Source organism: Lampris incognitus, chromosome 2, assembly GCF_029633865.1.
Source record: "Lampris incognitus isolate fLamInc1 chromosome 2, fLamInc1.hap2, whole genome shotgun sequence".
NCBI classification, from domain to species: domain Eukaryota; kingdom Metazoa; phylum Chordata; class Actinopteri; order Lampriformes; family Lampridae; genus Lampris; species Lampris incognitus.
In genome coordinates, this window is record NC_079212.1 from 16,368,570 (window position 1) to 16,386,116 (window position 17,547).

At 45.6% G+C, this 17,547-nt stretch overlaps 1 protein-coding gene across 2 annotated transcripts in view; it reads left to right on the plus strand.

Annotated features, from left to right (window-relative positions):
* LOC130106761 (IQ motif and SEC7 domain-containing protein 1-like) overlaps nucleotides 1-17,547 on the plus strand; it is a 124,091-nt gene that overhangs the window by 88,395 nt on the left and 18,149 nt on the right. Inside the window, exons 1-3 of one of the 2 annotated variants that reach the window (XM_056273005.1) lie at nucleotides 11,102-11,187; nucleotides 12,359-12,638; nucleotides 15,815-17,094. In XM_056273005.1, coding sequence (XP_056128980.1) covers nucleotides 15,821-17,094 — 1,274 coding nt within the window. In that variant the 5' untranslated portion in view covers nucleotides 11,102-11,187; nucleotides 12,359-12,638; nucleotides 15,815-15,820. Of the gene's footprint in view, nucleotides 1-11,101; nucleotides 11,188-12,358; nucleotides 12,639-15,814; nucleotides 17,095-17,547 lie in introns of those variants that run through there. The other variant, XM_056273003.1, reaches the window with a different exon arrangement.

Below are 17,547 nucleotides of genomic sequence, written 5' to 3' on the forward strand. Positions count from 1 at the left end.
ATGACATCATCCGGGGCAGTTAGCTGTGCAGGCACTGGAGAGAGGCAGAGGCAATGGACGGGGCCTAAACCAGACAGGGAGGTTTGTGCAAAGCAATTGTACAGCTGCTACTTGGCTTGACTTGCATTTGTATAATTACCCAAATAATATTTGTAGTGCACTCTCCTTGATGGTTAGATAGGTTGCCAACTGAGCCTCATAATGAAGTAATCAGGATTGACTTGGGGTTTTAAAGGAAAACTCCGGTATTGTTTAACTTAAGTCCTGTTTTCTTACAGTCAGCAGTCAAACTGAGCGATGGGGAGCAGAATCTTTTAAAATGATTCAGTGTTGAGCAAGCTAGCATCAGCAGACTGCTGCACACCAAGCTGCAATATAATCCTTCGGATCAATAGCGCTCACCAAATAACAGCCACTACAAGGGCTCTTTTTGTTATTAGCAGACTCAGAATGTTGTGAGAGGAGTCTAAAGAGCCTTAACCACGATATCAATCATGTAGTTATACAGATATCAATTCATTTTTAACCCGGAGCAGAAGTCTTGTTCTGTAATCCCAGGAGGAGGGAGTTGTTGCCGAGAGACAACAGCGGAGGCGTGAGAGTTGGAGAGAAGTGCAAAAATAAAGAAAATGCAAGAAAGGTCTACCATTGTGTTGACTGACTGTACTGGGATTGTCTTTTCATGATGAAAGGTGTTTTCAGACACTCCTCAAAAATTTCCGAGTCCGTCCGCGCCAAAAAAAAGCGTGCCCGGAAGGATTACACTACAGCTTGAGGCGCAGCAGTTGGCTGATGCTAGCTTGCTCAATACTGAATTTTTCCAAACAGTAGCAAAATAGGGCTTAGGTTAAAAAATACCAGAGTTTTCCTTTAAGCCAGATGTATACCTTTTAAGGGTGAAGATGATGTGATTTTTGTGGTCCTGTGGTCTTACAGCAAAACAAAAACTGCCTCAAGGCCCTTCTAATATCCCGGACTCGTTTCTGAGATTGAACGTGTGTTCGTCTTTCTGTTCCTCACGGGTTTCCCAATGTGTCAAAAATGACAAAATAAGGAGTCAGTCTGTAAAAACCAAGGGGTGTTTTATACGGGTCTTGTCATCTTATTTAATTTCAGGGCTCCGTTTACTGTCTGTCAACAATAAATGTGTTTCAATAACAGTGGAAAGATTGTGTGACAGGTGAAGTCTGTAAGTTGAGTCAAGAGTCCGCTGCTCCACAATGCATTGACAGCTGCAGTCGCTGAAGTGCGGGCTCAAGGTCTCGAACTGAAATAGTTCAGTTAGCCGTGTTTTTATCTGTCTGTCTCTCTGTCCATCTGTCTGTCTGTAAGCCTACATATAATGTAATTTCCACATCGCAAGTCTGCGTGTGCCTACCCTATGCTTAGCTCCATAATACAGGTTAAAAAATACATCTCTTGTCCCTTTGTTTGTGATCCCTTCTTTCCCTCTCTCTCCTAATCTTTTTGTTTGAAGTCACAGATGAAAAAGGGCCTGTGGAAGCAATCGTTTTAGGGGCTAGACCTATAATTAGAGGACATCAGCACCTCCCTACAGAGACGTGCATGTCCATGATTGGTGTCCCTGTAAAACTGGATCCATCTGGGAACTATTCTCCTCTGTTTCCTGCGCCTGTTGTCATTAGACAGAAAATACCTTTGACTGGGGGGTAGTTTAGCCCCACTGCCTCCTCTCAGAGGAGTGATCAATCTCTGACGTGTCATGTGCACATTGTGAAACTTGGGAGATGGGGCAGAATAAGCAGGGAGTTCTGCCTCTCAGAAAAGGTATTTACTGATGACCGACTTGGCTAACTGAGGTGAATACAGTGGATTTTTCTGCAGGGTCAAATTTCCCCAGAATCAAAGCAATAGAAAATTAGAGTTAAAGGTGATGGTGCTAGAGGTGGATGAAGTCACACAATGTACTTCGATGCACTAGTGTAGTTTCATTTTGCACATTGCAAGGACAGGAGCAGATACAACTGACAGACAAAAGTGCACATTTTCTCTTATTCTTTTCTCAATGTGCAACTAAAGTCAGCTTTGAGCCTGAAATGACCTATTAATAGCAGGACGTCTTTTGTGTTTGCCATCACTACCCATTTATATTCCTTCTCAGTATAAGGCAGTGCTTGCAAAAGGAGCTGGCGTTGATCGCTCACTACCAAGTCCCCAATCGCTTTGCCAGCCTCTCTCTACTTCTGCGTCCTATTCTACCTGCCTTTGTTGGCTCTTCTGCCCGATCCTTTTACCTGTTTCTCAAACCCTACACTTCATCCGAATCCCCTCCATCTTCATCAATTTATTTACCTGCTCCACAGTCTACCATGCTGACAGTGCACAGCTCACGCGGTGTCAGTCTTCTGCCACTTGCTCTCCTTCTGTCCTCTTCTCAGGAATCCTATCGTCTCTGTCCCTCTCTTATCTCCCATTCTCCCACGCTTTCATTCTCTGACAGTGTGTCTGAAAACCATCTTTCTGACCTCCTTGGTTGAGGATCAGTTTGTATTCTCGGGTGCTCTCACACCCTCTGTTGCCCTGACCCCGCCTCCTTCTTTACTGCTAAGCAGCCTGGCAGAAGCCTACACTCCCCCTTTTCTCAGCCTCCGCCCCCCCCCCCCCCACACACACACACACACATACACACTCGTAGCAGCCTGGCGCGCTGACGAGAGAGAAGAAGAAAGAGAGACCTCCATTCGTCTGTCAAAGATTACAGACTGCAAATTAGTCACTGTGCCTGCCTACCATCCATCCATAAGGAGCCGCTTTACGCAGGGCAAAGCTTTACGCAAGGCAAAGCCATGGGAACGTTTACACATGGAGCAGAGCTACGACGAGAAAGTGATACAGCACAAGGGAGTTTGAAGATGTGTGTCTCTGCTAGAGGAACCTCTAGGCTGTAATGGGAACTGGTAGGGTGTACCGGTAATGTTTGGACTACCTTGTCGTGTGACTGCGGGCAAGCATGTGGTGTTTGCAGTGTAACTCGGAGAAGACCCAGTCGCTGTTGGAATTAGAGCTGGACAATTGGTAAGAGTATTGAGAAGGGCGTTAATGGGGGGGCTTGTTTCACGGTGTGTTTTGCATGATTTGGTGTGTGTGTGCGTGCGTGCGTGCATGTTTGCCCAGGTATGTGCCTTTTGTCATTGGATAAGGTTACACTGTGTTTGCTAGAAGTCAAAAGGTATTGTCCACTAGTACATGAAGACTTTGCAGGTCTTCAAGGGGCAGCTTGACTTGGAGGAAACGCGGAATTGAAATAATTATTTTCCATCCATCTGTCTCCACATTTTGTGTGATAAAGGAAGCAGGGTATAACAAAAGAAATGCAAGGCCATGGTCTGCAGGATAATGAATTTTAAATTGAGTTCAGCCATTTCAATTCTGACTCCCCTTTTATGGAAAACAGATTATGTCCCCTTTTATGAGTCACTCGATGTATATACCATGATGATGCAATTACAGTCTTACTGTACAGATTCCATCTGTGAGCTGGCTGGATTGTCTCCCCTGCTTTGTTGAAGGGCAGTCCTATAGCGTGCTGGTTGCCCTGTGTGCTCGTTTGGGACTGTGTGCTTTGTAATGGCTGGATCTTCAAGGGCAGGTGCTGCATGTGGCACGGGGGACGATTGAATTAATAATTACTGGGAATGAGAGGCAGCCGGTCCGTCAACTGTTTGCTAGTTGGGAGATGACAAGTGGGACACATGGGATCAGAGAGAACACGACAAGGCAGCTGACTGAGTCTAGTGTTGGGCCAGCTGTATTACTAAAATATTACTATCATCCAAAAGACATCGTCACATTAAATGAGCGCGGATGGCCTATTAAGCCACCAATCTCTCAGAAGGTGACCTTTCTCATTTTTCTGTATCTGCCCTTTAAAAAAAGATTGCCCCCCCCCAATTCATCTTCTATGTGATGTGAAGACATATAATGAATAAACACGCTGCTAATCCACAAAAGAAAAAGAAACTTAATGCGGTGAAATTCTGTCTTCATCACATCAATCACATAGTGATCAAATGCAGCTCATCTGCTTTCAACGGCGCGTCGTGGGAGATCTGAAGACAAACTTGTCGCGGTTTGATACTCGGGAGTTCATGTGAGTTGCAAACACAATCTATCAAGCAGAAATTGTGGGGCTTTGCAGATAGACGGAAACTCACTGTGTTGAGAGGCTCAGCGATAACAGATTGAAGCCTCGGGTTCAGCTGCAGGATGATCGCTCCTTAACAATTACGACGCGTATCTGGCCAGGTCAGAATAAAGGACAGGGGATGCGTTTTTTTTTTTTTACCTTTCAAGGCACCTCGATCCCCCCTCGAGTAATATGTGGCCTACGTCCCGGGTTCAATCCGAAGTCGATTGTTAAGATTTAGTACGTGCAGTTACAGGAGTTGGGAATCGTGAGTCTTATAAGTCTCCTGTCGGCCGTATACTGTCTGTCTGCTGCAGCCTCTCCGGGGCGACCCCATCAACCCCGCTGGCTGTGCTGCGTGTGCGCGTGCGTGCAGCTGTGTCGCGCGGCTGATCCCACCTGCTCCGCGCTCTCGGCTGACGGCAGCTCGGATATCCATCAGGGGGGGACTGTCGGCGCCAGAATGAACGGCGCGAAAGCGTTTACGGTCAAATTCACTCTCTGACGCTGCGCTCGCAGCTCATTAACATGCGACTCGGCGGTCTCTTAATCTTTGACCTGAAAAAAACACCCCCCCCTCACATCTGCGTTGTGCAAACCTGTGTTTTTTGTCTGTGTTTATGAGCTCTTGAGTCACCGTGAAAGGAACGAAAACATCTGCTTTTGTTGTGCTACGAACACGTGTTGTCAGTACAAGGGATGGCGCGCGCGCGGGGGGGGGGGGTGCGAGATGCTGCGGGTTGATTTATTGTTTTTTAGGGCCGCTTCATAGTTTAACGATGAAGCTTAAATATTTACCGTGTTGCTCATTGCGCCGGCTTTGCAAGCCAGACAACCCCAGTTTACAGCCGAGCCGGCGATGTAAGTTATGGAAAGAGCAATATTTAATAAATAATAATAAAAACGAGTTTACGCAGTGTTGTGTGTAGATGGGAAGCGCACTGCTGTGTGACTTCGCTGTGAACAGAACCAGACAGGCTCAGTGTGCAGTTGGAAGTATGCCTAGCACTGACTTCACCTTTTCAGAAGAGCTACATCATAACCGGACTGGATGCTTAACGACGACACTAAACTAAGACAACCCAGAGAAGCGAGCAGACACACCACAGACACACCACAAACACCTCCACAGCTCTGCGGAAATGCCGCTTCGCTCGAGCGTGTTAAAGGTGGTAGCGCGTGTCTCATTTGCATTTCGGTCAGTTGGCGTTTCAGTGAAATGCTTCCTGAATGAAACCACACGGGCAATACCAAGTGAGAGAATATGGAGGGGGGAGAGGCTAAGAGAGGGTAGCGGTGGGGGGGTGCAGGAAAAATATATTTTGCCAGTTTTCTTACTAATGAGGATTATAATGTTAGTAATTTTAATGGGGGGGGGGCGAAATCTTTAACATTTTAGGACAGGATATAGTTTTAGATGCACTCAGCACTCACTCGCGACCATTTTGAAGGTGTTGCAACCCCGCCCCCCCCTCCCCGGATCTACACAGATGGTGTGAAAAGAAAGTTGAATCAGTTCATCTGGATACAACTTTTATTGACAGATGAACTGATTCAGCTTTCTTCAATAGTCCTACCTGGATTATTGAGCATGCATACAGACATACACAGACGGTACAGCTGTCAATTTGTGAGTGAGTGAGTGAGTGAGTGAGTTACAAGCCAGGTTCATGAGTTGTGTTGTATCCAAAAAAGCAACAAAACAAAAAAAAAAGCAAATCGAAACTCAAAACATAATCAGAAGTTGAGCAGTTCTGGCTGTTGATTGGAAAAACCAGCCCGCCAGTAGCGGCCTCTGGACTTCTCTGTCAAAGCGGGGAAGTGGTTTAAGAGGTAGACTGGTTACACACCAAAAACTGCTCTCTTTCTTTCTCTCCTTTTTCCTCCCCGGCTCCAGCCTGCACTTCATTAGCAATCCTCTATTCCCAGAACTCCTGTAGATGTGACTCCTCTTTTCCGGAACAGAGGAATGTTTCTCCCTCAGGTCCGGCTGATGGAATAGGTTGAGGCCTGGGCAGGGGCCCGGGCCTGTTTGTTCAGGATGTGTCAGGAGGGAAGGTGGGGGGGCGGGGGACGTGCGTGTGTTGGGGGGGGGGTTAAAAAGAGAGATGGTCGACCACCCCACTCCCCACCAACACCCGGAACCCATGGCTGAAAATCACTGCCAGCTGAGCTGACATGCTTATCCATGTCTGGATCAGAACTATAGGGGCTCCTGGTGGGTTTAAATGGGCGGGGGGGGGGGGCAGGGAGATAGGCACCAAAGGATGGTAGTGGCTAAAAATGTGACATGACCATACACACACACACACACACACACACACACACACACACACACACACACACACACACACACATGCTTTATCGTCCCATATTTGTGTGTGGGAACCTCTCATTGACTCCATTCATTCCACTTTGAACCCAAGTCATAACCCTAAAATAGACTCTTGAAGAAGTGGGGACCAGCCAATGTCCCCCACTTTAGCACAATGGTCCTCACTTGCCTGTATGTATGGGGAACCTTGTTGTCCACAAACAAAGGAATATGAAGTACACACACACACACACACACACACACACACACACACACACACACACACAAAACACATAAAACACAGAGATTTATTCCAAGAGGGACCACAGACTATACAAATAGTATCAGGAAGTTGTTTTGGGATAACCATCTCCTCCTCAGCATGGGCATGTAAATTCTCCCCTATTAACAATACAGTCCTGTGCCTAACTTCTGAGGGCGTGTTGACCATCCTGTCTAAACTAAGATGATGATGTCACTGATGATGTTTTTCCAAGCCTCTCCTTCAAATTGACGTCATGTGAATCCCTCCTCTGGCCCCTACGTGACAGCTTCCCATCGTCCCTCCACCCTCCATTTACAGCCTAAAACATGTGCAGGGTAAAATGATTCTCTCTCTCGAGGGTCATTCTTCCTCTTCTGTCAAAATCTGACCTGACTGAGTGCAGTAGATGTGATTTCAGTAAAAGAACAGAAGCACTTATTCTCTCTCTCTTTCTGTCTCTCTGTTTCTCTCTTTCTGTCTGTGTGTGTCTCTCTCTCATATCATACACAAACACACATAATTGCTCACAATCTAGAGGCCTAGGTGGGAGAAAGTAAAGCAGGAGAATAAAAGGGGGAGGAAAAACGACGGCTTATCTCATGGGAAAGACGGGGCCCAGTAGCTGTAGTTTTGACTTCCTGCCTCGTTTTGGGCACGGGGGGTCGACGGGGTGAGGAACGAATCCCGCGAGGATCACTGTGGAAACTATAAAAAGCGGCTTGCCTGTAAGTTTGAGTTTTCATCTTAGAAACACATTTCTCACAGAGGCGATGCCTCCTCCAGTCGTTATATCCTGATATTGAATGCGTTGCTACGCTCCAAATACGCCCTTGATATTTCCTTTCGTTTCCTTATTTGCACATATATCACAAAAAAAAATCTAAAAAAAGATACAATGAATAATTTGCAAGGGAATGTGAAAGAGAATTTGCCTAAAAACCCTCCACGGGCTTGAAAAGGGGCATTCTCCAGGCAGCGTGTTACAGGAAATAATTACAGCAAAGTCGTGTTTGTATATTTGTATTTAGTCCTGGGTGCGACGTTAAACTGCAACCGTCGGGTCACCGGCGACTAAACCGGCACCCCCCGCTTCAACCCTTGGGCTGTTGTGAGGAGGGTGTGTGGACACCCAGCAGGACTAAAAACAAAACCTGTCAAAAGGCGGATGAGTTCCTCTGTGAACCAACGGCCATCCATACCTGGAGAGGAGATAGGGACCACCGGGTACTCCCCCTACTGAAACACAGTGATGGCATCAGCTGTGCTCCTACGACCTCAAAAAAGGTTACAGAACTGATGATGATGATGATGATGATGAGTATTTGTATGTATCTATCAATAATTTTAGACATATTTTAACATAGCACTTGACAACATTGCATCCCATAAAAACAAGTATAATGAATCAGTCATAGTCCCAAGACACACACACACACACACACACACACACACACACACACACACACACACACACACACACAGGTTATCCATCTTGAATGAAAAAACCACAACAAGCCCAGCTATTGTGTGACTTGTCATGAACGTAGTGACACGGGGTCATTGTTGTAAGTTTGTAATTGGAAGTAGGCCCAGGTGAACACACATTTTCAGCTGAGAAGCTAACAGCACATATTATTGCTGTAGCATCCTGTATAGATGCTTAACACTGACATTGTAAACCAGTAAGAATTGCCAGTAAGGATTATCATGTGAAGTAAAAAAAGAGAAAGAAAATCGTCGTCTTAGGACAGCATATATTCAGAGATGCACTCGCAAAATTTGTTCAGTGCGAGCGTGCTCCGACAGCACGCTAGGTGTGACTGTCGCCACGGGGGACGGCTTGCGTCACATTCTGCCATGACAGATGGTTGGGGAGCTTCGTCCCGTTGGCGATTATGCAAGGATGTGTGATAATTTTTCTTCTGTCACATTGGGTTTGTGTCGGTCGGGCAGTGTGCAGGCCTTCTCGTGCAGCTTTATAGCTGCTTGTCCACACATCATATCGGTGTGTAGATCCTGGCGGAGTCGGCTAGCAGTCGATTGCTGTCAGAGTATCTTGTGTCATGGTGGCCCTGGTTGACCCCGAGTGTCCTGTCTCCACCCTGACAGAGAAGACATCGTAACACCACCCACTTAACCTGTCACCGGAGTTCTCTCTGCTGCGCTGTTTCGTTCAGCAACTGGTGGGTGTAAAATAGTGGTCATGTGAATATTATTACTACGCGCCTCCAAACACGGACTTCCTGTCTTTGGCTGTTGAATTCAGAACGACCAACCTCCGAAAGCAGGGACACTTTGCATTTACCACTTGGTAGTTGGGCGATCCTAAAGGTATTGGCATGTTTTACGCACAAGTGTTTGATTATTTTTTTTTTATCGAATGAAGAATTTATGTGTGAAGCCTGTGGAAGGGTTTTTCACAGGAAAAATCACAGGGTCATGTAGGTTGTTAGTCAAATGAGGGATGTTCTGACACAGAGCTGTGCTGATCGCAGCGGTTTTACTGACTCTGACACGACATGAACTTTAACCATTCACAAGCAATCTTATCACCATGACCCTGGTTCAAAACATCGACTCTGGCTCTCCGTATACCGAGGTGTTGTTCCCAGCTTTGCCGTGTCCAGTGTATTTTAGCTCCCAGTCTTCTTCTTCTCTCGGTTTACTGGCGGAAGCTCCCAGTCTTATTGCAGGGAGAAACATATAGATAGCTAGTTAAGCACCAATGCAACTCAGGTGTTTATGACTTAAGCCCCTGCAGGTGTGTTGCTGATGCAATGGAGCGTCTCCAGACTCTACGCCTCCAGCTGACACACACACCTCACCTCACTTTCACTGACAGTTAAACCGAATTGAAATCCACATAATGAATAATAAGATGTGTATTTGTAAGGTTTTGTCCGGTGCTTTTTTTTTTAAGATCCCACCCCCCCCCCCCTTTTCTTCCCAATTGTATCCGGCCAATTACCCCACCCTTCTGAGCCATCCCAGTCATTGCCCCACCCCCTTTGCTGGTCCAGGGAGGCCTGCAGACTACCACATGCCTCCTCCAATACATGTGGAGTCGTCAGCCGTTTCTTTTCACCTGACAGTGAGGAGTTTCGGCAGGGGGACGTAACGCGTGGGAGGATTTGATTTGATCACGCTATTCCCCCCAGTTCACCCCCCCCCCAAAGAGGTGCCCTGACTGATCAGAGGAGACGCTAGTGCAGCAATCAGGGCACATACCCACATCCAGCTTCCCACCCGCAGACACGGCCAATTGTGTAGGCAGGGATGCCCGACCGAGCCGGAGGTAACTCGGGGATTCGAACCGGCGATCCCCATGTTGGTAGGCAACGGAATAGACTGCCACGCCACCTGGACGCCTTCGTTCGGTGTTTTTATAAAATTTCTTGTAAGAGCGTCTTCTGTGGACACGCATGTTGATGAAGAGGTGTACATATTGACCGAGAGTGTTTCGCTGTCAGGACACATCTGTACTACTATGGTCACACAAAGGTTTTACAAGACGTCAGGGGTCAAGATGAAGAAATTACAGTACCTACTTTGTCTGTTCAAGTGTCAACTGGTCTATTTTTGTCCATATTAGCTAACATGGACAAAACAGACCATGTACCGTGTATTTGTTATATCATGTCATGTCAGGACAAATACATGGTACATGCCTTAACGCACTTGGTCAAAATAGAAATAAAAAATCCCTAACAGATGTATTTGCAAGGCTTTTGTTTATAATTAACCTTGTATGAGCATCATCTGTGGACATACATCTTCATAAAAAGGTGTGCTGTGTTGGCTGGTAATGTTTTACTTTAAGGGCATAAACCTCCAGTACAATGGTCACTAAAAGGTTTGACCAAGAGTTGGGAGTTGAGATGAAGAAACCTCAGCACCTACTATGTACAAGTACCAACCGGTCTATTTTTTTCCATAGTTGGCAATAATGCCACTTTTTCAACCCTTACGGACATCAGCGTTGGCTACTGCTCGTAGGCTGTCCATCAAATGCCGATTTCCAGCTGCCGAATGAAGGAAGTGGTTTGTGTACACTGTTTGGGTGTGTCACTTCACTATTCGAGCTCCGCTTGTGACAAGTGCAAGCACTGTACCCAGGGAATGGAGCGACTGTCGGTGGCTGAGACACACAACATCCACACCTCTCCTATTTATGAGTTAATGTCATATTTACTCTGTCATTCTGCGCTGAACTGAACTTTGGAACATGCACTGGAACAGTGAGTCATCTGTTCGCTAAACATGATGAAACTTCCACTGCTCACTGATTGGTCCTCGAGGCGGTGTAGACTTGGGTTTCCTGGAGGAGCCGGTGAACTCTGTACTTCACCGTGCTAAAGAGATGGTGGACAAGATATGGAGGAAGAGCTGGCAGTTTTTCGAAAATAGAAGGTCTTTCCGTACAAAGCAGTCCTCTTCTATTACTACAGATTGTAAGAGTGAGTGAGTAAACCTTTTTTGATTTTTTTTTTCCTTTTTAATTTTTTCATCGCAACATGAGATGATCCTCATATTCTGAGGATCATCTCATGCTGCGATTTACATTTGCGATTGTGGGGATTTGCCTCAGCCGAAGTCTTAAACCGAGTATTTTATAGAGCTTCTGAAGTGGCATCTTTTATCATCCGAATGCAGCAGAGCAAACTATATGGCTCACATTTAGTCATATTTCTTATAGCGATGATAACGGGCCCACTTACTCACGAGCATTTTAATCAACAGTGTTGAGTGAAATATTGATTGCATATTTCAAAGTTGTAGGATCAGCAGTTCTTAGAAATTGTTCTAGTTATTTAGCAGAGGACAGAGGCTGGAAGGTGAAGGTGCGCCCTGTGGAGGTGGGTTGTAGGGGCTTTGTTGCCAGCTCCACAGCAAAACTCCTGAGGGAACTAGGAGTCAGGGGGCAGGCCCACAGGAGAGTGATCAAAGAGCTAGCCAACACTGCTGAGAGGACTAGCCACTGGATCTGGCTCAAAAGGAGAGACGCCGTCTGGGCTGCCAGGGTGAACAGCTAACCACAGGTCACACACCCAGGACCGATCAACCTGTGGTGGGCCTGCCTCAGCGGAGGGTGTCTCGTGATAAAAGGCCGAAACACCCTGTGATGCTGAGGTACACAACTGATGATGTGTCCTGGTGGTGGCAATGTCACCTTGGCAGACATCTCCAGTTTGATCTCCACTGAATCTGTTGCAGTGCAAACACTAGGGATTTTAACAACCAGTCCTTTTTTTTTAATCGTGAAATACACGCACTTTCTATATTTTACCACTGAAGCCGCAGTTCTCTTTAAGGCAATACACTCAATATATGTTATACAACACGAGCTGCTTTGCTGTTTTTGTTTCAGAAAATTCTAGATTAAAGTTCTCTCCTTACTGAGTTAAGTGTCCATGTATTCACTTGGTGGTACCCTATTCATCATATAACATGGTATCAACCAATAAGATCCAAGTTCCTAAAGTGTCCATTTGGCTCTGACTGCACTTGGTAAGGATGACTTGTCAGAGTTGACCTCTGGAATGATGTGTGAACGATTTTTTTTTTTTTTTTTTTTTTGAGGAAATGAAAGTGCTTGCCTTTCAATACACGTGTTTTTTTTCTGTCATTGCAGTGTGGAAGGGGATGGACGGCCGAATGAAAGTGGCCCTTCCCTGGATGGTGGAGCCAGCTACGGCCGGGGCCCAGTGACTCACGGCTCGGCCATCAGCCCTGACCGATTTGACGGCCCACTTTATAGCCACGGTGTCCAGCCTGGGCCCCAGAGGCCCCGTCGGCCCAAGCTCCAACACTCACAGTCCATCCTCCGCAAGCAGGCTGAGGAGGAGGCCATCAAGCGCTCTCGCTCACTCTCTGAGAGCTATGAGCTCTCTGCTGACCTCCAAGACAAACAGGTACTCAACTCCTGCCATGCAAAACGTCCAAAAAAAGCACACGTATCCAAACAACACATACGAGATGCTGGACAGACGAATGAAAAACAGAAATATAGAGTCCACACACTAGATAATTCTCCCATGAACATTTAATGGTATACCACCAAGTGACATGTCGAGTGTTTAAGCTCATCTTCTTCCATCTGAAGAAGATGAGCTTAACACTCGAAACCTCACTTGGTGGTATACAATTAAATACTCAACTCCTACCACCCTGTGTAAGGCACTACTTCAAACCTTTTTTCATTTATTTTCAACAATTAATATGGAACAAACTTGGTCATTCGCACTTTTTTATATATTTAAATAAAATAATGGTATTTGACATCCACAAAACAGTCTCAAACACATTTTAAACCTTTAAGATGTTCCTTGATTTCTGTGTCCAAAGTAAAAAATGTTGCACCCAAACTAAAATGGCTGTAGCTCTTTTTGAATAAACGCATAATCCTGATCTCATCGGGAAGATAACACTTTATAGCTTTTTCCTGAAATGTCAGATTTAACCTAAGTATTACTGAAATGGGGTTTCAGAGGCTCAAAACCCAATGTAAATTGAAGTCTATCTTTGCCAAAAACAGAAACTTATTGCTATGATATTGCGCAATATTAGATCCCTGCAAAATAAAATCAAGGAGCTATACAATAATGCCAGGGTCTTCTATGAATACCGGGAGGCAGGCATTATAGTGCTTGCTGAGACCTGGCTCCACTCAAACATTGTCAGCTCTCTGGTTGAGGTGGAAGGTTTTTCCCTTATCCGGGCAGACAGAGCAGCAGCTTCAGGAAAAGGCCGAGGTGGCGGCATCTGTGTGTTTGTGAATGATAAGTGGTGCGACAGTCACAGAAAGAGCCACAGTATGTAACCCTGGTGTTGAACTACTTTGCTTAAGACCCTTGTACCTGCCCAGAGAGTTTGGAAATACAGTCCTCTGTGCAGCCTATGTGCCTCCCAGTGCGAATGCTATACTAAGAGCTGTGGTCTACATAACTTGAAAACTTGTGCAGGAGAGCTAACACTAGTATGGTGCCCCATTTCTCAACAGCCCTTAGATATTCAAAAGGTCCCTGTTGTTTGGACAAGCTCTGTAATTATTCCTGTCCCTAAGAAAGCCCATCCAACTCAAAACAATGATTTTAGACCACTTGCTCTTACATCAGTTGTGATGAAATGCCTTGAGAAATGTGTGGTGTGGTGTCTATGTTGAAAGCGGACATAAAACAGCGAATTACACCCATTGCAGTTTGCTAACAGACAGGGATGGAGAACAGACGATGTTATTACTGCCATTATGCACTTGATTTTAAAACATCTTGAGGACAGTATAGCTTATGCTCGGCCGCGTATTATTGATTTTAGCTCTGCTTTTAATCCTCTTCAGTCGTAACTTTTAATTCAGAAAATTAGACAGCTGGATGTCAGCTCTTCAGTTATCAATTGGTATCACTAAATTTTAACAAACAGAACTCAGCGGGTTAAGGGGAATAATAATCTGTCTCAACTAATAATTATCAGTACTGGCGCTCCACAGGGCTCTGTCAGCTCACCTCTTCTTTTTACACTACACAAAGGAGCGCACTCACAGAACTATATTTTCAAATACTCAGACAATTCTGACATGTTAAGTTTACTTTATATGATACAAACATCTATCATTCAGAAGTAAGGGAGTTTGTTGATTGTTCGACACATCACCTAATTTTAAATGTAGATAAAAACAAGGAGACTATTTTTGATCCCAAAGAAGTTGGTGATCACAGTCCAGTGATTATACATAACCAGCCGATTACACCAGTTCAGTCCTGTAAGTATCTTGGTGTCCACATTGATAGCACTTTAACCTGGAATAGTCATGTTGACTGGGCATGTTCTTGACTCCTCCAGAGAATGTATTTTTTTTTACATAGATTGCGTGTCAAACAAAAGATTAGGTTTTTGTTTTATCAGGCTGTTTTAGAAAGTGTAATCAGGTATGGAATGAATGCATGGTTTGGGAAACTTCCTGTTTCATCAAAATCAAGAGTTATCGCATTTAGTTCAGACTGCGATGAAAATCATCAGTCGGAAATATCATCACGATCTTCAGTCTCTCTCTGACCAGTGTGTACTTAAACAGGTAAAGAGGATCCTCCGTGATCCATCCCATATTCTGTGCTCTCGGTATGAGCTGTTACCGTCAAGCAGACGATAGAGAGCTCAGCGGTGCAAATTGAATCCATTTAAAAACTCCTTTGTGCCTGTATCAGTTGGTATTTTAAACAGTAGCCAAAAATAACCAGAGGGTACAAAGGGTGTACTGCAGGACAAAACCACAAACTAATTGATGCCTCAGGTTGTGTATTTTTTTTCCTCCTTATATGTGTACTCATTATGTCTTCTGTTTGCTGGTGTTGTGTGCCCGTATGTGTTGACAGGTCTAGTTTTGTAGAGTCCAAGTCAAATTTCCCCATGGGGACAATAAAGTATCTATCTATCTATCTATCTATCTATCTATCTATCTATCTATCTATCTATCTATCTATCTATACATCCATCCATCTTATTATTTGAGCTTTGTCTCGACTCAATAGCTCAGTGGAGCTATTGTCACAAGTCTTACCAGTTACCTCTGCAAATTTGATTCTGTAGTACCAAAATATGTGCATTGTATACTGTTTATACTATGGACATGCATAGGCAGCTCACCAAAACAGCTCAAGAAGTCTTCAGATGGCCCCTTGTTGCCAACTGATGTTATCGGCATTTTGGGGTGTGCAGGACAACATATTTTTGTACCTTTCATCTAGACGGCCCCAAGGGTGATGCATGTGAAAAGGTTAATAGATTTCTTACACAGAAGTGGTTCCATCATTATTCTCCTGGAAGTCTCATTTGGTTTGTTTTGAATTTAAATCTGTAGTTTATTTTTTTAAAACCTTTCCTTGAGAAATGTGTTGTAGTTTCAGGAAGATGCGGGTAAAGCTTTCAGATAGGCTGTTGCAAAGTAAATAACTGCCAGGAGAAACAATTCATTAGTGATGCTCAGGAGGATACATCTACAACTATCTATCACAACCACCCCAAGCTAAAATATACAATGAAGCATTTTGTGGATTCTATAAAGTTTTGATTAATCTTCCTCTTCTTTCCTTAGGTGGAGATGCTGGAGCGTAAATATGGCGGACGCTTCATAACCCGGCATGCGGCCCGCACCATCCAGACAGCCTTCCGCCAATACCAGATGAACAAGAATTTTGAGCGTCTCAGGAGTTCTATGTCTGAAAATCGCATGTCCAGACGCATCGTTCTCTCCAACATGAGAATGCAGCTCTCCTTTGAGGGCCCTGAGAAAGTCCACAGCTCCTACTTTGAAGGGAGGCAGGTATCCATGACAGAGGACGGCACCCCGCTCTCCATGGTGCAGTCTGAATGTGGAGAAATGGAGGTTCACCAGCAGGCCAACATGGCGCCTCATCCAGCCACCCAGGGTGACCTGACGGATGCCATTACGGAGCTGGAGGATGCCTTTTCCAGACAGGTCAAGTCCCTGGCAGAGTCTATAGATGACGCTCTAAATTGTCGTAGCCTTCAGGGGGACGAGGGCCCCGACCCAGAAGCTGTGGGCTGTACGGAGGTTGAAAGGGAAGTTCCCTACCAGGTGAAACCCCATCGTGGGGCAGCTGGACGTATTCATGATGAAATGATGGCATCCTACAGCGATGTTACTCTATTCATTGACGAGGAGGACATGCCCCCTTCCATTGCTCTGTCGAGATCAGCAGACCAGCCCTCTAGCACAGAGTCGGACTTGCGGCTGCGTTCTGTTAACTCTTCCCAGGAGTACTGGCCAATGGACATTAAGGAGGAAGGCCGCGACACGGACACCAGCTGCCGTAGCACTCCCTCTCTGGAGTGCCAGGAGCAGCGTCTTAGAATGGACCACCTCCCTCTGCTGACCATCGAGCCTCCCAGTGACAGCTCGGCAGAGCTCAGTGACCGCTCTGAGCGCAGCTCTGTCAAAAGGCCGCCTGTGTATGAGCCCCATGGCCACATTGTAACGTCATCCCAGGCAAGCCCCAAACATATTTCCCACGGACCCCCACCACGAGCCTCCTCCCGTGATGATGAGGCGCCCCTGCGCCACCGCCACCGCCAGCTGGAAAGCCATCTGGCCATCAACGGCTCGGCCAACCGGCAGAGTAAGTCTGAGTCTGACTTCTCTGATGGGGACAACGACAGCATCAACAGCACTTCCAACTCCAATGACACCATCAACTGTAGCTCTGAGTCCTCATCCAGAGACAGCTTGCGAGAGCAGACGCTTAGCAAGCAGACCTACCACAAAGAGACTCGCAATAGCTGGGACTCACCAGTCTTCAGCAACGATGTCATCCGCAAGAGGCACTACCGGATCGGCTTGAACCTCTTCAACAAGTAGGTAGTCGGCTCCAAGCTGGTGCTTACCTGATGATTAGCGTGATTAACCCCAGTGAGTGGGTGATTGTGTGGAGAGGCAAACAGAGGTGACCTGCAGTTATTGCATTTACACACTGAGTGATGTACATTAAACTGCAGTCAGTTTTATTCATATCAGTTACAAAGGCTTTTGTAAGACGCCTGCAAAGGTTCAAGGACTGTGAGTATATTTACTAGTATATTTACTAGCATGTTTGTGTCTGTGCTTGTTATGGATACAAAAAATGAGTGACACCTATGTTATACTACCTTTGCCAAGACTGAATTGTACCTCCTTGTGTCAGTTCTTAGAAGAGCAACTACTATTGCCTCTAGTTGTAAATTTACATTTGTCTCCTAGTTGGGGCATTTCCAACTGGTAAGGAAATCAAACATAAGGATCAAGTTGATTGAAATTGTAGGATACTCAAA